Source organism: Balaenoptera borealis (assembly GCF_965194805.1).
Source record: "Balaenoptera borealis genome assembly, chromosome: 11".
In the NCBI taxonomy this organism is placed as follows: Eukaryota; Metazoa; Chordata; class Mammalia; order Artiodactyla; family Balaenopteridae; genus Balaenoptera; species Balaenoptera borealis.
The window spans coordinates 417549-445072 of record NC_138868.1 but is presented as its reverse complement, the minus strand read 5'-3'; the positions used below and the strand labels follow the sequence as shown (position 1 = coordinate 445072).

Sequence of the window (27524 nt, the reverse complement as noted above, 5' to 3'; positions counted from 1 at the left end):
GTGCCCCGCGCCCCCGCCCCGCGCCCCGCCGCGATCCCGCCCGCCGCGATCCCGGCAGCCTCTCGGCGCCGGACGCAAACGGCGTCCCTTCGGCCATTTTCGCTTCTGCTCCCGAAGGGGCTCGACGGTGCCGCGTTTCGGGACTTGATTCCGAACCGTGGCCGAGGCCCGATTAGCCCGTCCGACAGAGCTCGGGCACTTTCGGACAGGAGGAAGCGGAGAGCCGAGGCTCGCTCGTGAGGATCCCTGCTCGGGAGCGTTCGGCTCCGCTCGGCTCCTCCTCGGGCGGGCTCGGCTCCCGCGGGCGGCGGGTGCAGGCAGAGCCTGCAGCGCAAGGTTCTCTAGGCCGGGTCGCGCTGCGTCGGAGGCCGGCGGAGTCGGTCTCACAGTAGGGGACCCTGTTGTCTGGGGACCACGGCCGGCGCGGCCTTCTAGGCCCTGAGGAGGGCTAGCGCAGAGCCTCTCGGAAACCCTCGTGCGGCCTCGGACCAATTCGGACCGACTCGGCTCCGCACTTCGGACCACTTCGGCCCCCCTCGTTTCCGGACTCTAGGCCTCGGCTCGGCTCGACTCGACAGGGCCTCTTCGTGCTGGTTCGGCCCCTGTTCGGGCAGCCCCGGCTCGGCTTGGCGGCCGGCTTCGGGCGGGCTCGGCTCAGCTCGGCTCGGTTCGGGCAGCCCTCCTCGGTCGAGCTCGGCCCGGCTCGGCCCGGCTCGGGCGGCCTCCTCGGGCAGCGCGCTTCGGGCTCCGTCCCGGCCTTCGGGCGGCCCCGGCCGGCGCCTTCGGGCGGGCTCGGCGGAGTCCGGATGGAGGACTCGGACTCGGCCGCCAAGCAGCTGGGCCTGGCTGAGGCGGCGGCGGTGGCGGCCGCGGCCGCTGTGGCGGCGGCGGCCGCGGCCGCGGCGGGAGGCGAGGCGGAGGAGCCGGTGCTCAGCAGGGACGAGGACTCGGAGGAGGACGGAGACTCGGAGGCGGAGCGTGAGACGCGGCGGGTGACGGCCGTGGCGGTGATGGCCGCCGAGCCCGGGCACATGGACATGGGCGCCGAGGCCCTGCCCGGCCCCGACGAGGCCGCCGCGGCCGCCGCCTTCGCAGGCAAGTGCCGCCCGCCCGCGGTTCCCGCGCACCTGTCCGCGCCTGCCCCACACCTGCCCTGCGCGCCTGCCCCGCACACTCCCGCACGACCTGGCGGCACCTGCTCCGCGCGCACCTGCTCCTCACACTTGTCCTCCACGCGCAGCTGCCCTGCGCACGCCTGGCTGACTGGCACACCCATCCTCCCCCAGCACATGCCTCGCACCTACCTCGTGTGCCGTGTGGTCCCTGCACACCTGCCCCATGGGAGCATCCTGGCCCTGCCCTGCCGCATACTTGCTCCCTGAACTCCTTTCCTTCCTTTCAGTGCCCTGCGCTACTTCCAGAACCTTCTCAGCACCTGCCTCTTGCCTTGCCTGTCCTCTCCTCCTCTGTCCTGGGTGCTGGTGACACAGGGGTCAGACACGGGTCCTGTCCTGGAGGAGCCCGGGGTTGGGTGCATCTGGTCACCCAGAATCCTGAGGGCCTGTTCAGGTGTGACCTTAGCCCTGAGGAGCAAGGCATCTCACTTAGCCTGGGAGGGCCCGCAGCCCTTGGGGACAGTGGCCCTGGAAGCCAGCACCGTGCTCCTCAGTCTCCCCTCTGGCCTGTCCGCGTGGCCCCCATTTCCTTTACGGATCTTCCCTTCTGCGGGCACCACCGGGGCTGCTGGCCCACGCTTTTGTTCTTGTCGCACAGAACATTCTCATTTTCAAGGTTCATGAGCCACGCCCCAAAGTGCCCTTTAGAGGTTGTGTCTCCCCAGGGCACCGTCCCGAAAGAGGGAGAGACTTTCCTAAGCGTTGTTCCCTCCCACTTGGGCTCCCGTGTGGCTGGCAGAGCTGGGCACTGGAACCCCTGGGGAGCATCCTAAGGCTCTTCTCCCCTAGGGAGTTTCATGGGTTTCAGAACTGGACAGCGGCCTCCCCACCCAGTGCTCCGGTTTTTCCGGCCCTGGAGGAGCTGGGTGGGGCCTGCAGCCCGTTCCCTCGCTGCCCCAGTGCCTGTGGTCTGTCCGGGATCCTCGCAAAAAGCAGAGAAAGAAGGTTTTGTGGACCTTAAAGGGTTCTATTTTCGTTGCTAAACTCTGGTTTAAAGTTGAGATTTTGGATGGTGAGGCTTTTCTTCAGGTTTGTGTTGTTTTTGCACGTGTTTTTCTGAATGCAGAAAGGGAATGTGATGCTATTCGTGGCAACATTGGAGACGCGTATTGACATCAGGTGTTTCTTTCCTGCAGAGTTTTATCCTTGTGTTTTTCCAGTGTGTTAAAACTTGTTGGTTGTGAATTACCGAGGTCAGGTGATTCCCGGGTTTCTGTAACTCAGCAGGACACGTTGCTGGCTTGAGGCTGCCTCCCGGGCTGCTGGCGAGCTCTTTAGACCTGAGCGTGTGTTCAGACCCCCCGGCCCCGGGCTCCCTGGGACACGGTGGAGGAGACAGATGGGGAGCAGGTGTTTTTAGAGCAGTTTAGTGAGCTCGGGCTGATGGAATGTGCAGGACTCTGGGTCAGTTTGAGCACCTCCCCCAGGTCACAGGCGCTCTAGGCTTGGGACATTCCAGAAGGCAGCGCCACCCCTGGTGGCTGGGGGAGCATCAAGGGAGGGCTGTCCAGGGCAGCCCGTCAGGAGTGGGCCATGGGCAGTGGGGGGAGCACGGGGGCGGCGGGGCGCGGCGGCGCCCCCGTGTACAGACGCTGCTGGGAGGGGCCGGGCTTAGAGTTGGGGGGCGCGTGGGGTGGGCACAGGCAGGTCTGCCGCTTTTCAGGAGGAAGAGGTCCGTGGCAGGTGGAGGTGAAGGAAGGGGAGGGAGGGATAGACGTGAGCCTTCCTGCGCTGACCTGCAGGAGAGGGGCCAGGAAGATCCCCACCCGGAAGGGCGGGAACTCTAGGATTTTAGTGGCCTCTTTGGGGTATGGTTTTAACTAGAAGGGAGCGAGATGCCAGGGCAGAGCCGTGGCCGGCTCAGTGGGTGCGTGAGGGCGGGCGTGCCCTGTGGTCTTCACTGTGTGTGGCAGGCTCTGTGGGGAGGGAGAGGTGGCCTCTTGTCCTTGGAAGGACCAGGTCATTCAGACTGGTCTAGAAACATTGGGCGGGCGTTTCGTGTACAGCGTGAGGCCTCCCACAGTAGTGCAGGTACCTGACCTGGATCCACCGTGGGCCGCCCCCCACCCCCGCCCTATCCCCGGTGGCCTCTGGCTGAGCCCTGAGTCAGGCTCCTGTGTTGCAGAGGTGACCACCGTGACAGTGGCCAACGTGGGCGCCTCGGCGGACAACGTCTTCACCACGTCGGTGGCGAACGCCGCCTCGCTCTCGGGCCACGTGCTGGTAAGCCACCATGGGAGCGCTTCCAGCCCCAAGGGGGGTGGCCCATCCCCCAGAGACCCTGAGCCTGCCCTGTGCCCACTGCCCACTGCCCGGGGAGGGGAGGGGAGGGGAGGGGAGATCGCACGGTTTCCTTTTAGCCTGGATCACACACCTGGGACGCTGTACACCTGAAAGCAAAGTGGTTGTTATTGAGATAGTGACGGACAGAAAACTGTTGCTGCTGAGTGTAAGGGCAGCAGGTTGGTGAAGGACTCAGGGGTGCAGATCTAAGAGTCTTGGTTTATCTCTTACGGCATCAGGATGCCCACAAGCTGATAGCCAGGCAGTGACTTGGTGCCTCTAGCGGGTGTCCTGCCTGACAGCAGACTCTGTCACGTTCTCGTTTTCTAGGAGGGGCTGGAGCCAGAGGGTCGGGGAGTTAGGGGCGGCCCCGAGTCAGCGGGCTCTGAGGACAAGAAGACCCAGAAACTAGTGTGATCCTTCTGGAAACTGACAAGGAGAGGGGGTCTCAAGTATCTACATGTCCCACACGCCTTCATGAGAAAAATACTTTGTGGTTCTCGAATGAACACAAAGCATTGTTTTTCCGGTCGAGAGCTGTACGAATTCGGTGATTCAGATGCAAGCAGTGTAGACGCCCTTACTGAGGCATTGACCCTGCAGGTCTGTGAGAGCAGGCCAGGTGTGTGCATGTGCACGCCGGGTGGGGGACCCGCAACCCCACGATAAACTTCTACTCACCTCCCCTGGTTTGAAGGCCACATTTTCAGATGTAAGAAAAAAGGTCTTTGTCTTAGTTTTATCCTCTCAGCGTGAAAGCATGAGAGTGTCCCAGGCCTTGGTGTGGACGGGGTGCGCCGGGGTCTCTAGTCCACTCCAGGGCTGTCTGAGTGAGGCCATGAGCGTGCGCCTGGGGGCAGTTGGGGTGGGCTCAGCGCCCGCAGGGATAGGAAAGGGGCATCTGGCTGGCCCAGAGGAGGCAGGCGCAGTCACGGCAGCACCCAGCCCCAGTGGAGAGGCACGTAAGCAGCGTGGCTTGGGAGGCCCCGTGTCTGGGTGGGCTCGGGCATGAGAAGGGGTCCTGCACTGGGCCTTGGCTGTGGTTATGAACTTGGCCTGTCGGAAACCCTCCCCTGAGGCCTGCAACCTCAGAGGCTGCCCAGGCAGACGGGAGGGCATTTCCTGTTCCAGGAACACATTCATCCCTTAACTTGGACAAGCCATGTGAGCATTCGCTCAGAGCCACGCAGACCTAGTGTCACCTCTTCTTGGCCTCGGCTCTGCATCTGAGAAGCTTGAGGCATGGTGGGCCCCCCGGTGGCGGTGTCAGCTGGAACCTCTCTGTAGGACCACATCCCAGCGTGCAGGTGTGCGGCAGCCGCTGTCACTTGAGACTACTGGTGTTCTTTCCTCCAGTCGGGCAGGACAGCCCTTCAGATCGGGGACAGTCTGAACACCGAGAAGGCCACGCTGATCGTCGTGCACACGGACGGGAGCATCGTGGAGACTGCCGGGCTGAAGGCACCCGCTGCCCCTCTCACCCCCGGTACTGCCCTCCTGCTCCAGGCCTCGGGGGCAAAACGCTCCGAGAGCTGGTGGAGTTTATCCTGGGGGTGAACTTTATCTTGTGGTGAATTTCAAATTTCAAATACTATTTAGTTTAAGTATAAAAAGTGGATTTTTTCAGGCAACAGAAGAGTTGCCCAGAGTTGCAGGGGGCGATGCAGCTGAGCTGGGGGAAGAACCTGTTAGGATCAAGCGGTCTGTTGTGCCTTTCTGTTATTTGGGGTGCGTTCGGGGTCTCACGTTCATGATGCTTTCTTTGCTCAAGGCCCTCAGTCTCCTCCGACTCCTCTGGCTCCCAGCCAAGAGAAAGGTGGAACTAAGTACAACTGGGACCCATCGGTGTACGACAGTGAGCTGCCTGTGCGCTGTCGGAACATCAGTGGCACCTTGTATAAGAGCAGGCTCGGCTCAGGTGGGCGCACGCGGGGTGGGCCCAGGTGGGCTCGCGTGGGGTGGGCCCAGGTGGGCACAGGGTGGGCCCAGGTGGGCTCGCGTGGGGTGGGCCCAGGCTGCTGCTTACTTTGTTTCGATGATCGCCTTCCTTTTGCATCCCCCACTGTAAGTTGGGGCCAAGGATGGCTGTAATGACGCATAAACTAGTTGAGCAAACGGGCAGGTTGAGGAATGGGGTGGCCCGTGTGGGGGCGGGGCTGGACCATGTTCCCTAAGGTCCTGGGTCAGCTGGGTGGCCCGTAGGCAGAAGGCTGTGCAAGTGGGAAGAGGTCACGAGCTCCATGTGGGATGTGGTGGAGTGTGCGGTGACCGTGGGCAGCAGGTCGGGGCTCAGGCATGCGGTGGGAAGCGCTGCCCGCAGATGTGGGCTCGCCGTGGGGCACCGAGGGAGCGGCTGAGAGCCGGCAGGCCCGGGACGCCGAGGGGGAGTGGGCGGGAGGGGAGGTGGGCCTGGCCCGGTGTCAGCGGGAACTGCAGGGGGGGGCTTCGTCCTTTCAGGAGGCCGGGGGCGCTGCATTAAGCAGGGGGAGAACTGGTACAGCCCTACCGAGTTTGAAGCCATGGCAGGAAGGGCCAGCAGCAAAGACTGGAAGAGAAGCATCCGCTACGCGGGGCGGCCGCTGCAGTGCCTCATCCAGGTACCCAGGTGCCGCGCTTCCCCACCCTCCCTGCCCAGAGCCGCAAGCTGCAGGCCCGGCTCCTGGGGCGTCGGCCTCCCTGCCCAGAGCCGCAAGCTGCAGGCCTGGCTCCTGGGGCGTCGGCCTCCCTGCCCAGAGCCGCAAGCTGCAGGCCCGGCTCCTGGGGCGTCGGCCTCCCTGCCCAGAGCCGCAAGCTGCAGGCCCGGCTCCTGGGGCGTCGGCCGCAGGGCTTTCCAGGGCTCACAGGCTGGAGTCAGACAGATGGGATTCGAGTCCCCCGCTCACTTGCGGTGTGACCTGGGGCAAGTTACTTCACCTTTCCGTCTGCTTCCTGATGTTCCAAATGGGATGTTGAGGGTGTTTGCTCCATACCTTGTTGTGAGCAGTGGATGAGGCAACGTAACAGCTTCCGTTTGAGTGCGTGTGACTTTTGTTTATTTATTAACAGGAGATAAACGGAAGTTTAATAACACGTATACACGGGAGAGACCGAGGAAAACTGAGTAACTCTGCCCGTGACTTTTTTTTTTTTTTTAATTTATTTATCTATTTATTTTTGGCTGTGTTGGGTCTCCGTTTCTGTGCGAGGGCTTTCTCTAGTTGCGGCGAGCGGGGGCCACTCTTCATCGCGGTGCGCGGGCCTCTCACTATCGCGGCCTCTCTTGTGGAGCACAGGCTCCAGACGCGCAGGCTCAGTAGTTGTGGCTCATGGGTCTAGTTGCTCCGCGGCATGTGGGATCTTCCCAGACCAGGGCTAGAACCCGTGTCCCCTGCATTGGCAGGCAGATTCTCAACCACTGCACCACCGGGGAAGCCCTGCCTGTGACTTTTTAAAAGACACCTGACTTCTCTCTCCTTGAGTTCATCCGTGAGAGGCGAGGGCTCCTCATTGCTGTTTCCGGTTTAGCTCTAGGACGTTGATAGAGACGTCACGCCTACACTCCCTGGCAGGGGAGAGGTAGATGCTGCCCCCAGCAGAGACGTGTACAAGAGAGAAGGTTCTGGAAATGGTGGGGTTTTAGCTTCACAGGGGGATCGGGGTGAAACTGGTTGAGATCTGGGGCTGTTGACTCACTTCAGAGCCGACTTTCTCACATGTCGCGGTACTTTTTAAACTTCAGGACGGGATCCTAAACCCTCATGCCGCCTCCTGCACCTGTGCCGCCTGCTGTGATGACATGACCCTGGTGAGTGGGCCCCTGCTCCCCTCAGCTCCTCTCAGGGCTGCTTCCAGCTTAGCTTCTCCCTCAAATTCTGGTTTTTGAACATTACTCTGATGAGTGAGGCCTCAAGTGGGCCCCGGGGCTGCTCAAAGAACGTTAAGGGAAACTTTCTTAAATAATGGAAAGCTCCTATAATGTCACCGTCTTTTTTTTTTATAAATCTATTCATTTATTTATTTTTGGCTGCGTTGGGTCTTTGTTGCTGCGCGCAGGCTTTCTCTAGTTGCGACGAGCGGGGGCTACTCTTCATTGCGGTGTGCAAGCTTCTCATGGCGGTGGCTTCTCGTGTTGCGGAGCATGGGCTCTAGGTACGCAGGCTTCAGTAGTTGTGGCTCGCAGGCTCTAGAGCGCAGGCTCAGTAGTTGTGGTGTAGGGGCTTAGTTGCTCTGCGGCATGTGGGATCTTCCCGGACCAGGGCTCGAACCCGTGTCCCCTGCATTGGCAGGCGGATTCTTTAACCACTGCGCCACCGGGGAAGTCCCTATAATGTCATTGTCTTAACCGCACTTTTTTTTTGTGTGGTGACAAGTATATATGTGCTGTTTTATGTTTTTCATTTTTAACGTCACGTCGTAAAAAGTACTACAGTGAGCTGATTTATATAGAGAACTTTTAATGTCTTTTGAAGTATTTTCTTATCCTAAATTCTTAACTGTTAAAAAAAAAGGATATTTGCATTAGTTTTTTTAAAATTTTTTTTATTTTTTTATTTTTGGCTGCATTGGGTCTGTGTTGCTGCGTGCGGTCCTTTCTCTAGTTGCAGCGAGCAGGGGCTAGCCTTCACTGCCATGCGCGGGCTTCTCACTGCTGTGGCTTCTCTTGTTGCACAGCACAGCCTCTAGGCACGCGGGCTCAGTAGTTGTGGCGCACGGGCTTAGTTGCTCTGCAGCATGTGGGGTCTTCCCAGACCAGGGCTCGAACCCGTGTCCCCTGCATTGGCAGGCGGATTCTTAACCACTGCGCCACCAGGGAAGCCCTGCATTAGTTTTAATGTATGTTGCTGTATAGCTTTCAAAGTGTGATACTAATTTGTTATGTGTGAAGTACCAGTTTTGTTTCAATGTTCCTGTTGTTGAATATTATTTTTAAATGTCTTAAAATTAACTAAGAAGCTGCATGATGAGATTTCTTTTTTTAATTTTGATTACTCACCTGGTTAATTAGCAGCAGCTATGGAAGAAAACTTAATTGGAGAGATGTTGTTGAGTGGGAAAACCAAATATTCTAAAATTGTCTAGTTCGTGTGTAGATCACACATGAGTCTAGTAGAATGACCAGTACGATATTTGTGTGAGAATAAAATACTTTTAAAGTTTGCTTGGGAAGACTGGTAGGTGACGTCCTTGGAGAGCTTTCAGGGGTAAGAGGAGCAGAGTTGGGGGTCAGCCCCATCGGGAAGCATGGAGTACCTGGTAGGGTTGTTTAGGGTCACTCCAAACGCCGAAATCCTCAGGTGTCACCTGACGGCACATGTATGGAACGTGTGCACTGAAGCTAGAAACTGCCAGCAAGAGAACTCCGAGAAGATGTGGACCCGCGGGCTGGAGGCCTTGATGCAGTGCAGATGTCCTTCTCCCCACACTGGTCTGTGGGTTGAACACGGGTCTCTTCAGAGCCCCGGCAGGATCTTGTAGACATCAACAAGTTGATTCTAAGATTTGTATCGAAAGGCAGAGGAAAAGGGGTAGCAACACGGTTTTGAGGACGAAGACTGCAACGGGAGGAATCAAGCACTTGACTTTCAGACTTGCTGTATTGTTTCCGCGGTCAAGACCGTGTTTGGCGGGGGGGACCCATCGATCTAGGAGCAGACCCACCGTCCACACACGGACCTGCAGGTGTGGGGACAGTCAGACACTCACAGGCGTAGAAGTGACCCTTGACCTAAACACCCCACTTTGTATACACACGAATTCAAGATGGATCATACAACCAAATGTGTCCAAAACTAAACTACAATTTGTAGAAGAAAATCTTTGTGATCTAGGGTTAGACCAGGGATTTCTTAGACATGGAACCAAAGGCACAATCCATGAAATGAAAACTCATAGGTCAGACTTCATCAGATTGAAACATTGTGGCTTCTGCTTCAGGAGTGGTGCTGTGCGGGGCTCCAGGGACCCACTCCCCCCACCCCCCGTAAGTCGATAAGTAACCCTAACTGGTGAAAATGATAAAAAGCAACCACTTAAGGTCTCTGGAGATGGTCCTGGGGGCACACAACAAAACAAGAAACATTTATCCAGGAAAATCTCGTGCGTCTGGCGTTCGAGTCAGGCCCTGCTCCCTCCCTGCACCCCTCCAGCTCAGCCTAGGGAGGCTCCATCGTCCTGGCCCCGCTTGCCCCTAGGGTGGAGGTCCACGCAGCCGCCGAGGCCAGCCGAGAAGACCAAGCAGCTCGGCGAGCAGGGCTGATGGCCTGAGTGCCGTTTCTGCCCTGCTCCAGGGCAGCCCGCTAAACCTCGCACCGGGCCAGTGACCACAGGAGCCTCCTCAAAGGTTTGTCCTAAAAGCCACCCAGTCCAGGAGCCTCATGTGACTGGATCTGACAGTGGAGCAGTTTGCAAAGGGTACAGCAGTCGGCTGAGTCCAACAGCCGGTGCGGTGGCTTGGTCACTGCCGCCTGGAGGCCAGCAGGGCCACACTGGGGTGAGAGAGACTTTGTCCAGGACTGCGGCCAGGAAGCCCTGGAGGGAGGAGGAGTCACCCGCACAGCCACTCAGTACAGCACCTAAAATGTCCAGTTTCAACAGAAATCCTGAGACATGTAAAGGGCCAGGGATGTGTGAGCCACGCAGAAGAAAAGCAGCAGGCGGCAGGCACTGCCCATCATGGGGGCAGCAGACGAGGCTTCCAAGCAGCCTCTGTGTCTTCGGGGCTGAAGGAAACACGTCCAAGGGTTGTCAGCACGGGTCTCAGTCTGCGGGGCTGGGCAGGAGGCCAGGGCACTTCAGGAGCAGGCGTTGACTTTCTCACAGTTGTGGAGGCAGGCGGCCTAGGTCAAGGTGCTGGTTGGTTCCTGGCGGGGCTCCTCCTGGCTTGTAGGCTCTCGCTTACACAGTTGCTCCTACAAGGGCACTAATCCCCGCGGGTCAGGGCCCTGCCCTCAAGACCCCCGCTGCCTCCTTACTCCAGATACGGCCACCCTGAGGGGCAGGGCCTCACAGGAGGTCCTGAGGACACAGTTCAGCCTAGAAGGTGACGGCAGCGTCTCATCGCGTGGAGGGAATCAGTAAAGGGGGGGCCACCGGGAGAGCCCGGGGGAGATTCTGGGGTTGGCGCGTAGGACGGAAGCTCGCTCGCGGGTCCACAGCAGCTTTGAACGGGCAGCAGGAAGGGCCCACGAGCCCGCGGGGGTCTTGGGCGTGAGCTGGGAGGCTCCCCGGACCTTCACGTTTTCCTGCTGTTTCTGCTCCTTCCAGGTTCTCTCCTCCCGCGTGTCGGGGCCTCGGGTCTGCGGGGCGCCCCCTGCTCCCCACGGGCCCTCTCCCTTCTCCTTCCTTGGTCCCCACTTGCTTTCTGTCTTCCGGGAATTCCTAAAAATTTGGTGTTGATACCCCTCTCCTGTTTGAGGCGCTCTTACCCACACGTTCTCTCCGAAAGTCCCTTGTCTGTTACTTTAAGCCGTTTGGGGCCTAAAGGGAGCTAAGGGAGCTTCGCGCGGTTCCGTCTAATGGCCGCAGTCTGGGCACGTCTCCAGGCAGGTCGCCTCGGAGAACAGTCCCGGGTGGCCGGGTGGCATTTCCACGCATCTCACTTTGCCTCCCACTCCCCCCTTCGCCACAGAGCGGGCCCGTCAGGCTCTTCGTCCCCTACAAGAGGCGCAAGAAGGAGAGCGAGCTGCCCGCCACGCCCGTCAAGAAGGACGCCCCCAAAAACATCACCCTGCTTCCCGCCGCAGCCGCCACCACCTGTGAGTCACGGTGAAGCAGCTGTCGTCGCGCGCCACGCCCTTAGCGTGTCCCGCTCACGCGTGCGGCCGAGGGGTCTGGGTCAGAAGCAGGCGCGGCTCCCGCTCACGGGGGCTCCCTGGCCTCTGCGGCCCCGGCCTGTCCTCGGCACGGGCTTCACCTCGCGACTGGAGGCCTGGGTCTCAGTCCGCGCAGCCCCCGGGCCCTCCCGGCCTCCCGCCCCGGGGCAGGCGCGGCGGGGGCACGTGTAGGGGGGGACGGGGGGGCGCCCGCTTCTGAGACCGCAAGGCGTGTGGGGCGGCTGGTGGCGGAGGGCTGTGGTGGCGGGAGAGGCCTGGGGGGGCGCCCAGTCGCCAGGGGCTCTCGGCAGCCCGACGACTCCTGCAGGTGAGGCGCCCCGTGTCCTTGGTGCTGGTCGGCAGGAGGAGACGGAGCCCCCAGGATGCTGGGGACACCGCTGCGTTTTCTCTTCAGCTTTGACGAAAATCGTTTTCTTAATTCAAACTACGAAGTCCTTCTTACGTTATTTTAAATTTTATTTCTTGCTTTCTGACGAGACAGTACATCCAGGTGCTCAGGACACACAGCAGGAGTTGCGTCTGGTGGGGGTGGGCGTCTCTGGTCCCCCCCAGGCACCGCGCCTGCAGAGGTGGCTGGTGGGCCGGCGGATGCTGCTTTGGCCCCCGCGCACCCCGCCCCAGCCCCGGGGTTTTCCTGCGTTGTGCCCGGTGGGTGCAGCACGCAGTGACAGCTCTCCTGCTTTTCCAGTCACCGTGACCCCCTCAGGACAGATCACTACCTCTGGCGCGCTGACCTTCGACCGGGCGTCCACCGTGGAGGCCACCGCGGTCATCTCGGAGAGTCCGGCCCAGGGCGACGTCTTCGCGGGAGCCACAGGCGAGTTGTCGCAGCGCCTGGCGACGCGGCCCCAGCGGGGTCACGGGCAGGAGCTGTGGGGACCCCCGCGGGCAGGGGCGGCGGGACCAGGACCTGAAAGGCTGAGGCTGCTCACGGAGCCTAGACGGGTGCCGGGGGGCAGGAACGCCCCACGTGCACGCGTAATGCTCTGGTAGCCGCCTCAGGAAAGTGAAAGGGAACGGTGGAAACTGGCTTTTGTGCTGCGTTTTGTTTCACCCAGAACGTCCCAGATACTTTCCCTCTGACAGCTCACGTCCTCCACTTCCGCGGTTCAGGAGCTGCCCTGCGGGACGTGCAGCACAGCTGGGTCTCACGCCACCGTGTCCCTCTCCCCTGACAGTACAAGAGGCAGGCGTGCAGCCCCCATGCAGGGTCGGCCACCCGGAGCCCCACTACCCAGGGTATCAGGACAGCTGTCAGATCGCACCGTTCCCGGAGGCCGCGTTGCCAACGTCTCATCCCAAAATAGGTCAGTGTGGAAGACTTCTCCGCGAGTGGCCGTCCTGCGCAGATTCACCCTTCCGAAAGGCTTCCTGGGTGAAGTGGGGTGTGGGGCTTCGGGCCTGTGTGTGTAAAGCAGGTTCCACTGGAAGCTGCCGCCCGTTTCTGTGTGGGGTGAGGCTGTTCACGTGGCGACCTGTGACCGGCAGAGCCTGAGCTGCGGCCAGGCTCTGACCAGGACGCCGTGCTTGGGGTCCGTCCCGTGGGGACGCTCGTCCGGGCGGCCCCAGGTGAGAGGGTGTGTGCACGTCTGCGACTCGCCCCGCCTGAAGCTTAACGGGGACATCGCCCCGCGTGTGCATCTTGAGCGATTTGTCACTGACGGCACGTTTTGGACACATTTCTATGTCAGGACGCTTCTTTACGGGGAGAATCGGTATCCCAGCTGGTGGACCTTTGTGTTTTTTACAGTTTCCGCCAGAGACAAGACAGCAAGATAGAAACTTGTCCCCGAGTTCTAGAAAACGCCCCTTCTCCTTTGCTTGTCTCACGCTGTCTCCTCTTGCTGTGACACCCCTCCCACCCTTAAAGCTCGCCTCCGTTCTGCCTTTTCCCCACACCTTGCCTCAGACCCTGGCCCAGGCCCGGTGAGCCTCCTGGCCGGGCTGCGGCCCTCCTGACTGCAGGGTCTGGGCGGGGCCTGGATGGGGAGTGTCCGCCCCCTGTGGTCGGCTGTGCCCTGAGCAGGACTGCGAGGCCTGGCCTACCCGTCCCCCGTCTGCTTACTTGTTTGTTTGCTTGTTTCAGCGTGGACGCATGGCTTCCTGTTTCATTCAGGGCGTTGCAACCTGTTACTGGGATGATTTGTATTGGGATGGTCCCTGATTTGGCTGGCAGGGGCCCCGAGAGCGGCTGCTGCGTCCTCTGTCCACCCTGTCACGCTGCCCGTTTCCTTATGTCCGGCTCCAGGGCCCTGCCCTTGCGGGGGCGGGGGGCAGGGTTCACAGCAAGGTCTGGCCATGGCCGAGGGGGGCAGGCATCGCTTGTCCGGCTCCTGAGCGCTGACCGTGTGTCTCCTGCAGCCCGTGTCCAGTGGCCTCTCGCTGGGGGCTGGAAACGGGCCTTGGTGGGGCTTTTACACCAAGGACTTGGCCGACGCTACAGTCAGGGGTTCTTCTCTGGGAGGATGTTAGACGTTCAGCAGCACAGCCTGGGTGTCTCTGCGCCCCAGGCCCCCAGGGACAGGGGTGGGGAGCCCTCGCGCATCCGTGTGTGCGAGTCTCCATTTCCCGTCCAGAACAGCGTCCCTTTGAGGTTCCCTCCCGCCTCCATGACTTTCTTCTCCAGCTGAGGGGACCCTGTCTCCTGCATCCCTCATCAGCCCCCCCGGGGACCACAGACATCCCCAAAGGCTTTCTGTGTGAGCAGAAACGAAACCAGGAGGTTTTAGTTCTTCCGTCTGCTTTACTTTCTGTGGGATGTAACAGCCCCCGCCCCCACACTGGCTCTGCACAAGCTCCGTGGTCACCTCACCTGCAGCTGTTGTGTCGTCCATGGACGGGCGGCTTGAAGGGGGGGCCGTGGGTGTGATCTGTTCGCCACCCTACTTTCCCACATTCGATGGGCGTGCGGAGGCACCTCGAAGCCAGGAGGTGGGTTAAGTTCTTGTTGTGTTTTGCTTTCCACACGCTAGTGTTGACATCCTTGCCTGCCCTGGCGGTGCCGCCCTCCACCCCCACGAAAACCGTGTCTCCCGCTGTGGTCAGTGGGCTGGAGATGTCGGAACAGCGGAGCTGGCTGTACCTGGAGGAGATGGTCAATTCCTTGCTCAGCACCGCGCAGCAGCTGAAGACGTTGTTTGAACAGGCCAAGCAGGCCAGCTCCTACCGAGAAGCCGCCGCGGCCCAGGCCAGAGTCCAGGCGGATGCAGAGCGGAAAGAGGTACCATTTGCGCAGCGGGTCTGTGGCTGCCACCTGCAGAGCCCGCCCACCTTCCTGGGCAGGGGGACCCGGAGGCCCACATACAAGTGAAGCTTCTCTGATAGACAGGTGGCCACCGTTACCTGTCGGGCGTTTTTGTCCCTCACACACACCAGCCGTTGTTGAGTGCCCGCCTGTTGTAGATGTCACTCACCCTGTCAGGCCGTCCTCCTCCCGGGGAAATGGGTCTCGTGTGTTATCAAATCTGGAGGAGCGTCCTCTGCTGTGTCTTTGGGGCAGAGGTCGGAGCAGGTGTGTGTCTTGCAGTCACCAGCCCCTCCAGGCACCCAGCTCTGTGCCCGCATCTTGGCCCCACGGGGACTGGCTTCTCAGCCCCAGAGGCACCGTCACGGGTATTTCGCTGCCGACGAGATCCCCGTGGTTCAGGAAGCCTTGCGCCCAGAGCGCTTCCTGCAGCACAGGGTCCCTCAGCCCTGTGGCGCCTTTTGGGATGCAGTTTTCCAGGTGACGCGGGGCAGGTGCCCAAGCCGAGAGGAGGTGTGTCCTCACTGCCCAGGGCTCATGTGGGGCCGGAGGAGGGCGGGCGGGGCTGCTCAGTGCCCACAGCCCTCTTGGGGGCGGCTGGAGGCTGGAGAACATACAGTGACGCGTCTTCAGTGTCACTCTGGTTTGTAGGTGAGTCGAATTGGTTTATTTCCACCAAATCTATATAAGAAAAAGAATTTCAGTTAGTACTACTTTTTATAGGTAAGGGGAAAGAAGAGCTTTTCAGGTGCAATTTTCCTTTTTTTTCTTTTTTCTTTTTTGGCTGCGCCACCCGGCTTGCTGGATCTTAAGTAGGGGGGCTTTCATCGCCAAGAGGCAGTGGATTGAGAGTGTACGTGCGTCTTTTATGGAGCTTCCTTTACTCTGCTGTGCCCCAGCCAGCCGCTCAGCATGGTCGCGTCTTCCTTCAGTTCACTGACCATCTTCATCATCGCTTCTTTAATACCTTGGCCCATCCTGACCTTCGGGTCAGCTCAGGATCTGCTTTTGTTCGCTCCTTTCCTCTTGACTGTGGAAGCTCTGTTCCTTCCTTCACATTCCAGTCATTTTGATTGTTTTTTGGACCTTTTGGGTTATTCATGGCAGAAGCTCTGAATTCTGTTGGATTCTCTCTCTTCCCCTGAAAAGTGCTGGACTTGGTTCTCAGAAGCAGCTGAGCTCCTGGCTGGTCTCCTGAACTTTGTTGTGTGAGGGGGGGTCTGTCTCGGTTACCTCCGCCCGTCACGTCTCTAGTCCTGGTCTGGGTGGGGGTGGGGGGGGTGGGGGTGGGCATTGCTGCCCCCTCACGTGCGGGAATGCAGGCCCTTCTTGGGGGAGGGGGGACACCAAGGTCCCTGCTCAGTGCCACCTTCTGGGCTGCTATTTCTGTTGGCTCAGCCCCGTGCTGGCTGCCTGGGGGCGGCAAGTGCCTGTGGCCATCTGTGGCCGCACACCTGGTGGGCAGGGGAGGCCCTGAGGGAAAAGCTGCCCCACCTGCCGGGGGCCTTCCCCCTCCCCCCTCCCCCTCGGGATTGGGTCCACCCCACCCCACCCCATTCCTGCCCCACCTGCGAGGACCTCCCCAACCCCATGGTTGGATCCACCCCCCCCATTCCTGCCCCACTTGCCTGGGCCTTTCTCCCCGCCCCTCCCTGGGGTTCAGTACCCACCCACCCCCATTCCTGCTTGCTTTAGTTGCTTTCAAGCCTTCAGGTCATTGTGTCTTGTGCCCCGTGGTGACTGTCTGGGAGGGTCAGCCCTACAGGCTGCTCTGGTCACCAGAATGGCAACTGTTCCTTCATTCTTTTTGGTTTTGGAGGCTGCACGTGCGGAGCAAAAGTGGTCTCTTGCTGCTTGGCAACCAATTTTTTAAAAATTTAATTTCTGCATATTTCATGTTTGTAAACATTTTACTAGCCCTGTTTTTAAAATACTTAATCGTATCTGGTTTTTGCAGTTATAACCAACGTCTTAATCACAAAATGCACTCATATGTTCACATGTTTCTGATCATATACTTTAGAAAAATCCCCAATATGCATAACGAAAGGGCATTTTTTTCTTCGTTGAAATATGGTTCACATACTGTGGAATTCACACCTTTAAGGTGCACAATCCAGTAGTTTGTTCACAAACTTGTACAGCCATCACCACCATCTGATCCCAGATCATTTCCCCTCCCAAAGAAGGCCCAGACCCGTTAGCCATCACTCCCTGCCACCCCCAGGCCCCAGCTGCACCAACCTGTTTTCTGTCTCTGTGGCTTTGCCGGTTCTGGATGTTTCTTGGAAACGGAATCACACAACATGTGGCCTTTTGTGTCGGCTTCTCTCGCCGAGCAGAGTGTCGTCAAGGCCCATCGGCGCTGTCGCCTGGGCCAGGGCGTCCTTCCTTTTTATGGCTTAACATTAGTCGTCACACCACGTGTTTCTTCACTTGACCATTGGTGGACATTTGGATTGTTTCTACTTTTTGGCTGTTGTGAACAATGCCCTGAACATTTTTGCACAGCTGTTTGTGTGGACGTGTGTTGTCACTTCTCTTGGGTGTGTACCTGGGAGCAGAGCCGCTGGGTCCCACGGTGGCTCAGGGTTCACTTTCTGAGGAGCCGCCAGACTGTTTGCCAGGGCGGCTGCCTGTCCTGCATCCACCACCGTGTGTGCCGTGTGCCGTGCCCACGGCCTCACCACCACCTGTCCCTGCTGAGCACGGCTGGGGGCGACCCTCACTTCCCCGGGGGGTTGGCGAGGATGCCCCCTTGCCGAGACTGTGGGAGTGGGGAGACCACTGTGTCCCCCCGGTCAGGCCGGCTGGACGGCGGGCGGGCGGGCGGCTTGGGCCTGGCGTGGCGCCGACAGCACAGAAAGCTGAAAGTCATCCCAGCAGGGAAGTGCAACGGGGAAACGGTTTAACTTTCAGTTTTACATTTTTCATTAATTTTTGTGGACCTTTCTTTCACCGAATAAAATTACAAGTAAATTAGACACATCTCTTCCCCTCTATGAAAATTCTCCAAAGACGGGTGGCATGAAAAAGACGGAGCGAGGCGTTTCCACCTGGTCAGTCCCGAGGTTACTTTCAGGGCACCGTGTTGAGTCAGCTGCGTGGGTTTTGTTTTTCACGTAGGAAAAGCCCACAGTCACGGCCAGGCTCACCCCACATTTAAGGGTCCAGAAGCTGAATTCCTGTTGTGCAGAACTTCCCCCTCGACCCACCGTGGGACACGTGCTGACGTGCGTGTCCGTCGGGTCAGCCAGGAGCGTCTGCCGCAGCTGGATCGCTGAGGTCCCCACCATGAAAGGTTGGGCTTTGCATTTCATTTGTAATTTTGTGAATTTTTAAGGAACAAATACAACGTGAAATCCTTTTATCCTTAAAATCCTGTTTGGCGGAAGGATGCTCAGCCTTTAGTGAGGGGCTTGAGCCCACTTCCCCCGCCAAGGCATCCGACACGTTCCCGCATCCTGAGCTTTGAAAATGGCTGGAGCTCTTACAGGTGTGCTTGTCCTCTCTCTGGAGCTATAGGTGTGACGTGTCCTCCAGTAGTTTTCCTGTAAGCTGATCGATCACATGGCGGGGGGAAGCTGGGCATCCGTCCTTTCCGGGTACCACCGGTGGGTGGACGCCAGTGTCCTTGCGTGTGTGCTGGTGTCGCGAGGCTCCTCGGGTGACCTGGTTAAGTTGCGTGCAGACGTGGGGTGGCCACCTTGTGCACCCGCTGTGTTCACCCTTCGTAACGGGCAGTGTGTCTGATCCCTGTGGCCCGTGATGACCACAGTGCCTGGACGCTGGGTTCTTGGGAACCGGACTCCTCAGAGAGCCTGTTCCCCAGGATCCTCCGGGGGCTTCAGAGGGCTCGGGGGGGCTGAGAGGCCCTGACTTGAGTCACGTGTGAGTGAGGGGATGCAAAACGTGTCCCTGAAGCAGGTGATGGCAGCGAGAAGCGGCCGGCGGGGCCTGGGGGACGATGAGCCAGGAGGCCAGGTGGGGAGCACCGGTGGCTGTTGTGGAGAGGCTGCTGGACACCCTGACATCGCCAGGGTGAGACGGAGCCCCCCAGCTGGATGGTCGGGGGAGGGCCGCCCCGGAGAACTCTTCTGGAGGATCCTGTCCACAGCGTCCTCCTTAGAGCGCTGGGGCTTGGTGGGGAAGACCGGACGAGCGAGGCCTCGGGACCCCGAGGAGGAGGCTGGACCCTCCCTCCCCAGCTCCCTGTGAGGGCGCAGGTGCTCGCGGCCCAGGGAGGGAAGCAGGGCTGCCTGCTTGGACGTTTTATGTGGAATTTCTTGAAAAATCAAGTTTTAGCCCTGCTGAACTATTAAGGAGATTTTGCCAGTTTTAACCATGGGGCATTTGTGTTGTGTGTATATAGTTAGCTCAGCAAAGATTAAACAGGGCGGAAGACCAGATGCCCTTCCCGTCAAGGGCGCCGTGTCCAGCACAAGCCAGCCACGTGGCTACAGGGCGCTGGGCCGCCTGCCACGGCCCCTGGCTGGGGGACCGCGCGCACTCTGGGCCCCATCCCTGTGCTCTGGCCTGAGTTCATGTCTCCCGGCTCCTTCTCAGGCCTTAGATGATCTTCCCAACTTCCTTTTCAAGAGGGAATTGTGGCCCGAAGAGTAGCAGCGGTGGGCGGTCTGGGCGGCGCCTCTGGCTGCACCGCAGACACTGTTCTCAGCGCCGGAAGAGAGCCGGTGCCCACGGGTCGGTCCAGTGACACCTCTTCCAGGCTGCAGACGTGCCTCCTGGCCTTGCCGGGGTGGGGGGCGGGGGGAGGTCTCTGGTTTCTCTCTTCTCATAAGCCCCCCGCCCCCCTCACAGACTCATCTCCCTCCAGGGCCCCAGGGCCCAAGGCCCAGCATGCGCATTTGGGGCAGATCGGAGGTTTCCATCTGTGAAGTGATTTCCCCTTTTCCTCCCTTAGTCACCCTGGGTGGGGGTCCCCCTCCTGGACAGGGGTGATCTAGGAATATTTCCAGAATTCTTCTCCGCGGGGGATCTGTCTCTTGTACGTTTGTTTGTACCTTTGTTTGTATCAAGATGGGCTCATGGCACTTGTGTTACTTGTTTTGCTCATTTGGTTTGGCTTTGGCGGCTGGAGCTCTCAGTCGGCTCCCGCGTCCCTGACCTGCCCCTCAGAGCACCTCCCTCCTCTCTGGTGCTAGAAGACACTCCAGGCCCATCTTGGGGGTTCCCCGCCCCAGCCCTGGAATCGGCCGTTTCTCCAGGGAGCCTGGTTCCTTTATTGGAGAACGAGTGCTCTTAGGAACCAAGATCTGGGCGCTCTCGGCTGGCAGCAGGGAAGCAGTGGGTCCTGACCGGTGTGTGCAGACACAGCCCGAGGGCTGTGCCCGTCCGTCTCTGTCTGTACAGTAGCTGGCGTGTCTGACCCGGATCTCCTGCTCCCAGTTATCTTGGGTTAAGAAGTTATTCCCGAGGGGATGTGTTGGGAGCCTGGGGTCGGAAGTACTTGCCACACAAGAGCGGCTCCCGCCCCACGAGGTCTAGTCACGACCCAGGCTTTTGGTGCAGTTAAGAGGTATTTACTGAGTGGTTGCTGTCTTCCGAGACCTGTGCTGGCGCCGGAGCACCGACGTGGCAGGTCCAGGTGAGCGGCGCTCGCGCTTCCCTGAGGGCTTCCGAGCTGAGAGGCAGGAGGGTCCGTGGGGCCCCCGAGCCTCACGGGCAGCCGCACCTCTGCTCCCACTAACTGTGAGACCTTTGCTCTCCCTGGAGGAATTGCTAGGTGTGGTTACAGACTTCGTTTTTTTTCTGTAAGTATCTTGTTCTTTAAAGTAGAGACAGGGGACAGGCTAACTTAGTAGTCCCTCAGGGTCCCCATAACGCGCGTGTTTCCGGAAGCGAGTGAGGCGGGTGGCGGGGCTTCAGGGTGGAGCGTGTCAGTCGGCGCCGGGCCGAGAAGGGAGCTGCAGTCCAGAACCGGAACCAAGAAGCGGTTCGCTGCTTTGCATGTACTCTCGGGAGTGGCGGTGGGGGGCGGCCAGCGGTGTTCTAAACGGGCGTCTGGCGTGGCTCATGGACGTGCAGGGCACACACGCACCAGCGCTGGTGGTGCCACTGGAGTCCCCCTCCCGGGCTGCTTAGGAGGAGCAGCTCCTTCACGTGCTGTGGGGAAGGCGCACAGAAGGCCCATCTTACGGAGCCGCGTGGCCGGGCCGGGGGCGCCGGGGCTGTGGGTGAGGGTCCGGCTGGGGGGCTGCAGGGCCTGACCGCTCAGGAGACGACCCTGACAGCTGAGAATCCAGGCCTTCCTCAGTCTGCTTTCCTACACGTACTTGGTGGCAATGAAATCCCCTGGTATTTGGAGCAAGGTTGGCGCATCGGTGTGATCTGGAGCCCTGCTTCCCGCTCAGCAGGCGCCCACCCCGCGTCTGGGCAGCGGGGGGCGGGGACGCGGGTCCGTCTGTCCCCGCGACTGACGCCTGTGTCCTCTTGCAGCAGTTCTGTGTCAACTGCGGCCGGGAGGCCCTGAGCGAGTGCACCGGCTGCCACAAGGTCAACTACTGCTCTACCTTCTGCCAGCGCAAGGTAGGCGCCCCCCGCATCGCCTCTGCGCTGTCCCTGGGCTCCGGCAGAGCCCCAAGGCAGCCACGCAGGCCGTGGCCACGGCCATGGAGGCCGCTGCTCCCCCACGGCCTTGACCTTGTCGCGGTCAGTGCTCCCCAGCCCTGGACGCCTCGTCATAGATCCGGAGAGTCAGCGCGACTGTCCATGTAGGCCTCTGATTCTGAGGAGATTAGAGAGCGTTCTGGAGTGGCAGTTGCTAGTTCACGTTTTTATCACTCTTCTCACCCTTACTCAGAGTGAGGGGCCGAGCCGTTGACTGGGGCCTGTGGGGTTATCCTCTCCTCTTAGAAACTTTCCATGATTAAAAAAGGTAACTTGCCGGGTGGACAAATAGTAAAAAACCCCATCCCTGGTGCCTGTGACTTGGAGCTGCATCTGCGGACACAGCCTCTGCCGCGCAGGGGACCCTGTGCCTGGCGGCTTCCCAAAGCGCCCCGTCCTCAGATGTCCTCGGGTGGGAGGTGGGCAGGAATGACGCCCAAGACCAGGGTGTGTGGGACATGATACCTTCCTCCCCTGCGTCTCAGGGCTTCCCGGGGGGCTGCAGGGCTCAGCACAGCACGGAAAGCGTGTCCAAGGGCTCCCAGCTATGCTCCTGAGCCCTGGCCCGTTCCCGGGGCGGGAGACTTGGGAAGGAGACCCGCAGGTCTGCTTTCCCTGGTGTCACCTATGGCTCATGTGCTGAGGAGAGGGCCCGCATGCCTGCTGCGCTCGGGGACGCTGGGAGGAGCCCAGGCAGCCAGGAGGAGCCGGCGGGGTGGACGGGCTCCTGCCGGCTCGTGATCCGAGAGGGCGGCTCATCGGTGACTCTTCCCTGACTTTGAACCATCAGAGGAAGATTCGTGGGTTTATTTCTTGATGGAGTCGTTTTAGCCAGATAACATTTTGTCTAAATGCAAGCTGCAGTCTTGGAACCTCTCTTGGTGGATTGGGCAGTTATATTTCAGGTATAACCTTGTTGACAGAGACTCCATTTCTTCTGTTGATTGTGTTAGGTTTGTGCTCCTGTGACACGCTGCCCTGATAAAGGCATAGGCTTTGGTTTTATTGGTTGGCCACAAAGTTCCTTCGGTTTTGAAGTAAAAAGAAAAGACACATTTTTCATTTTTCCCAACAACTTTATTGAACAACGTATTCACCGTTTTGTTCCACTACCTTCTGCCATTTTTCAGCCAACTTCATAATTCCATCTTCCTAAAATGTTTATCTTTTTGAGCAAAGAACTGTTCCAGGTGCCTTTTACAGTCTTCCAGGGAATTGAAATTTTTTCCATTAAGAGAATTTTGTAAAGACCGAAATCAATGGAAATCCGAAGGGGCGCAATGTGTGGTGAATACGGCGGATGAATCAGAACTTCCCAGCCAAGCTGTAACAGTGTTTGCCTGGTCATCAAAGAAACACGCTGTCTTGCGTTATGCTGATGGAAGATTATGCGTTTCCTGTTGACTCATTCCGGACGCTTTTTGTCGAGTGCTGCTTTCAGTTGGTCTAATTGGGAGCAGTGCTTGTTGGAATTAATCGTTTGGTTTTCTGGAAGGAGCTCATAATAGAGAACTCCCTTCCACTCCCACCCGATACACAACATCACCTTCTTTGGATGGAAGACCTGCCTTTAGTGTGGTTGGTGGTGGCTCATTTCGCTTGCCCCACGATCTCTTCCATGCCACATTATCGTACAGTATCCACTTTTCATTGCCCGTCACAATTTGTTTTAAAAATGGAACGTTACCATTACGTTTAAGTAGAGAATCGCATGCAGAAATACAGTCAAGAAGGTTTTTCTCGCTTAACTTATGTGGAACCCAGACATCAAAGCGATGAACAGAACCAAGCTGATGCAAATGATTTTCAAGGCTTGATTTGGATATTTTGAGTATGGCGGCTACCTCCCGCGTGGTATAACATTGATTGTTCTCAATTATTGTTTCGATTTGATGGCTCTCAACTTCAACTGGTCTACCTGACCGTGGAGCATCGTCCAGCGAGAAATCTCCAGCACGAAACTTCGCAAACCACTTTTGACACGTTTGATCAGTTACAGCACCTTCTCCATACACTGCACAAGTCTTTTTTTTTGGGGTTTCCGCTGCGTTTTTACCTTTCTTGAAATAGGAAAGCATAATATGCGGAAAATGTTGCTTTTTTTTCTTCAGTATTAAAATGGCTACACAAAAATTCACCAATTTTGATAACCTTTTTTTAAATGCATGCTGATATGACAGCTGTCACAATACAGTCTAACAAAATTGTTTTGAATGAAGTTAAAGACAGTTAAGCTCTACTAGAGCCATCTTATGGAAAAAAACAAACTCTTTGGCCAACCCAATATTTACAAAAATCAATGTACAGTGAAGTTCAAAAACCGTAGTTTTCACGTGGGATCCATCATGAACACTCGGTAGGACCTGAAAAAACCTAAGCCATAGGCTCCTTGTAGTAAATGGTGGTGCCGACATTGCAGCTTCTGGGCCTGCCCACTGTGCTCCCCAGAATTCTGTGTGCTCCCCAAAGACCTGGAAAGGTAGTTAATGTTACTCACCTTCTTACAAGTTGGACAAGGGCCATGAATTGTTTTGGCTTTTACGTGCAGACTTTATGTTCTTTCCAAATCCCATGTGAGGTGTGTGTGTGTATGTGTTACATCTTCATCGAGGTAGAATTTACATACCATAAAATCCACTAATTTTAAGGGTACGATTCAGTGGGTTTTAGTAAGTTTGCATTTGTGCAAACATGACAGTTCGGTTTTAGAACTTTCCATCGCCCCCAAAAGCCCCCTCGGGCCCGCACCCCAGCCACTGGCAACCACGAATCTCTTTCTCTGTAGATTTGCCTCTTCTGGACATTTCACGTAGCAGGAGTCGTATATAACACGCGGTCTCCCGCCTCTGGCTTCCTCTGACCAGCGTGTTTCCGAGGTTCGTCCGCGTGGAGGCTGAGTTGCATCCGCGGTGTGGCTGGACCTCGCCTTGCCCTCCAGTCCTCAGCCCGCGGACATCGGAGTGGTTCCCGCCACGTGACTGTCGTGAACACTCACGAGCCAGCTCCAGGGTGGAGGCAGCTTTTTGTTCGTCTTGGCTACATGCGTACATGGATTTGCTGAGTCATATGGTAAACTTGTGTTTAACGTTAGTAAGAAACTTCCCAGCTTTTCCGAGGTGACTGCACCCCCTCCAGCGGCGGGTCCACCCACGTCCACAGCGCTTGCTCTTGCTTTCCGGTCGTAGCCCTGCTACCGGGTGTGAAGCGACATCAGTGCGTTTAGTCTGCATCTCCCTGATGTCTAAAGATGTCGAGCATCGTTGTGTGTGCTTATTGGGCGTTGTATATCTTTTGGGGGGAAATGTCTATTCAGATCTTTTGCCCGTTTTTAAATGGGATCGTTTCTCTTCTTACCGAGTGTGGAGATGTCTGTGTATATTCTGGATACAAGTCCTTTATCAGATATGTGATTTCCAAGTATTTTCCCCCAGTCTGTGACTTGTCTCTTTATTTCTTAATAGTGTCATTTGAAGGGCAAAAGTTTTTTTAGTTTTGATGAAGTCCAGTTTACTTTTTAAAAATGTTTATTATCTATTATTTTTTATTTTTGGCCGTGCCATAAGGCTTATGGGATCTTAGTTCCCAACCGGGGATCGAACCCGGGCCCCCTGCAGTGGAAGCGTGGAGTCCTAACCACTGGGGAAGTCCCAAGAAGTCCAGTTTATTAAAAAAACATTTTTAATGGAGATCACGCTCTTGGTGTCATATCTCAGAACTTTTGCCTGACTCAAGGTTAGGAAAATCTCCTATTTTCTTCTAAAACATTTATAATTTTAGCTCTTTTTTTTTTTCTTCAGCCGCATAGAGTAGCTTGCAGGATCTCAGTTCACCAACCAGGGATTGAACCTCGGCCATGGCAATGAAAGTGCCGGGTCCTAACCGCTGGACCACCAGGGAACTCCCTTTAAGCTCTTATTTTTAGATTTATGACCCATCTTGAGTTAATTTTTATGTATGGTGTGAAACACTGTGGACTTGAGCCCAGCACACATGAAGTTTTACATACTGTATAGACTTACAGAGTCAGGTAATCTAGTCAGGTAATTTACAAATTAAAAATTTATTTTTTTGAGTCTAAAAATAGCAGGTGCTGGAGAGGGTGTGGAGAAAAGGGAACCCTCTTACACTGTTGGTGGGAATGTAAATTGGTGCAGCCACTATGGAGAGCAGTATGGAGGCTCCTTACTAAACTAAAAATAGAGTTGCCATTTGATCCAGCAATCCCACTCCTGGGCATTTATCCAGAGAAAACTAATTCGAAAAGATACATGCACCCCAGTGTTCATAGCAGCTCTGTTTACAATTGGCAAGACATGGAAGCAACCTAAATGTCCATCAACAGAGGAATGGATAAAGAAGATGTGGTACATACATACAATGGAATACTACTCGGCCATAAAAAAGAATGAAATAATGCCATTTGCAGCAACATGGATGGACCTAGAGATTAGCATTCTGAGTGAAGTAAGTCAGAAAGAGAAAGACAAATACCATATATCACTTATATGTAGAATCTAAAAATATGACACAAATGAAATTATTTACAAAACAGAAACAGACTCACAGACATAGAGAACAGACTTGTGGTTGCCAAGAGGGAGCGGGGTAGGGGAGGGATGGATTGGGATTAGCAGATGCAAACTATTATACACAGGATGGATAAACAACAAGCCCCTAATGTATAGCATGGGGAACTATATTCAATATCCTGTGATAAACCATGATGGAAAATGATGTGAAAAAGAAAAAATATATGTATATAACTGAATCACTTTGCTGTACAGCAGAAATTAACACAACACTGTAAATCAACTAAACTTCAATAAAAAATAAATTTAAAAAATTTATTCTTTTGATATACAGGCAGACCTCGTTTTATTGCACTTCTCAGATGTTGCGTTTTTACAGATTAAATGTGTGCGGCAATCCTGCCTTGTCAGGTGACGGTTAGCATTTTTAGGAATAGAGTGTCTTTGAATTAGGTTCGTACAGTCACACACTTAATAGACTACAGTGTAGTGTAAACGTGATCTGTATAAGCCCCGGGAAACCTGAAATCTTGTGTGACTCGCTTTATTGCTACATTCGCTTTATTCTGGAACTGAACCCGCAATGTCTCCGAGGTATGCCTGTAATGATTTGAAATTTTACTTTTTTATTATAAAAATAAGGCAACACTTGTAGAAAGTTCGGAAGACATAGGACAGCATGAAGATAGGCAGCTGGAACCCTGCCCTCCGGGGGTCACCGCTGGTCTCTGTTCTTCCGAGTGTGTGTGATGTTCATTCAAGTCTTGTCGTGGCTCACCAAACCCTAACCTCTCCGTGCGTCTTGGGGTCCGTGTCTCCACTAACCACGCCCCGTCGGGCCCCCAGAGCGAGCCCTGCTCCAGGCCAAGTTCGGCTCCATTTCCCGCCTGTGAACGGGCGACGGCAGCTCCCGCCCTGACGGGGGCCGCTGGGGGGGCGGGTGGACGTCCTGCCCGACCTCCCTGGGGGCCACGGCCTCCCAGCCCCTCTGTGGACACGTGGCTGGCTCCTGCTCGGTGTTTTCGCTTCTGCGATGATAAGTAACACGGTGGGCAGCAACATCAGAGACAAGTATTCCTCTGCAGGTGTGAGTGTCTTTGTTTAGGTCCCAGGGAGGCAGCAGCAGGATCAGAGCGTGGACGTGGCTCAAGGGTCATCCCGGGTATTTGCCTTTGGAGTGGCTCCCTAAACAGCAGGGTGGGCGAGGCTGGGAGCCCCCTGCCCCGGAGGGCTGGCCGCTCAGCGCGTGCGGACCCACTCGCAGGCACGGCCTCTCACTCCGAACCGTAACACGGCGTCTGTCCTTCCTTTCAGGACTGGAAGGACCACCAGCACGTGTGTGGGCGGTCGGCGGCCGTCACCGCGCAGGGGGACGACGTCCACGTCGCCGAGGCTGTGATCGAGAAGGTCACCGTGTGAATGCCCGTGGGGCCTCTATGGCCAGGAAGGACCCTCGAGGACGGGGGCGCTGAGGACGAGGAGGAACTTGCTGGCCAAGTTATGAGTGGACGTCGCGTGAGCGGCGCCCTTGGCGGTGCGCTCCTGCCGCCAAGCCCCGAAGCGGGGCGGGGGGCGCGGGCCTCTCCGGGGCGGCCGGTGGACGCGGCCTGGGCCCTCGATGCCTGCTCACGGTGCTTTTTTTATCCCTTGGATCATGAGCGTCCAGTCTTCCCTACGGGTGTGTCGTGTTCTGTAACACGCGTGTACATACATGTGTCTGTCAGTAAAGTTGGCGCCCCTGCCCCACGCGGACTGGTGACTCCAAACTCCGACCGCCCCGAGGCCCGGGGGCCTGGTCGTGCAGTTCGGAAGCCGAGACCAGACGGGGCCCAGCCCGGCGGGACGGGAGGCC

The 27524-nt window shown here is 57.2% G+C and overlaps 1 protein-coding gene across 11 annotated transcripts; it reads left to right on the top strand.

The window, feature by feature from the left end:
* Positions 1-91: 91 nt before the first annotated feature.
* DEAF1 (DEAF1 transcription factor) lies at positions 92-27418 on the top strand. Of its 11 annotated transcripts, none has more exons than XR_014231292.1 (14): positions 92-1095; positions 3301-3398; positions 4815-4944; positions 5230-5376; positions 5916-6055; positions 7177-7242; positions 11065-11191; positions 11958-12086; positions 12448-12576; positions 14242-14489; positions 17640-17814; positions 20973-21062; positions 23929-24212; positions 26987-27100. XR_014231292.1 is itself a non-coding variant. In XM_082340716.1 (13 exons), the coding sequence occupies exons 1-13, from the start codon at positions 807-809 to the stop codon at positions 22123-22125; spliced, it is 1797 nt and encodes a 598-aa protein (XP_082196842.1). In that variant the 5' UTR covers positions 92-806; the 3' UTR covers positions 22126-22260. The 11 variants fall into 11 exon arrangements, 7 of the variants coding, with proteins under 7 accessions (XP_082196842.1, XP_082196844.1, XP_082196843.1 ...); XR_014231294.1 differs by lacking the exon at positions 26987-27100 and adding an exon at positions 18441-18554 and having other exon boundaries at positions 23929-23948; XR_014231295.1 differs by lacking the exon at positions 26987-27100 and adding an exon at positions 18438-18554 and having other exon boundaries at positions 23929-23948.
* The last annotated feature ends 106 nt before the right edge of the window (positions 27419-27524 follow it).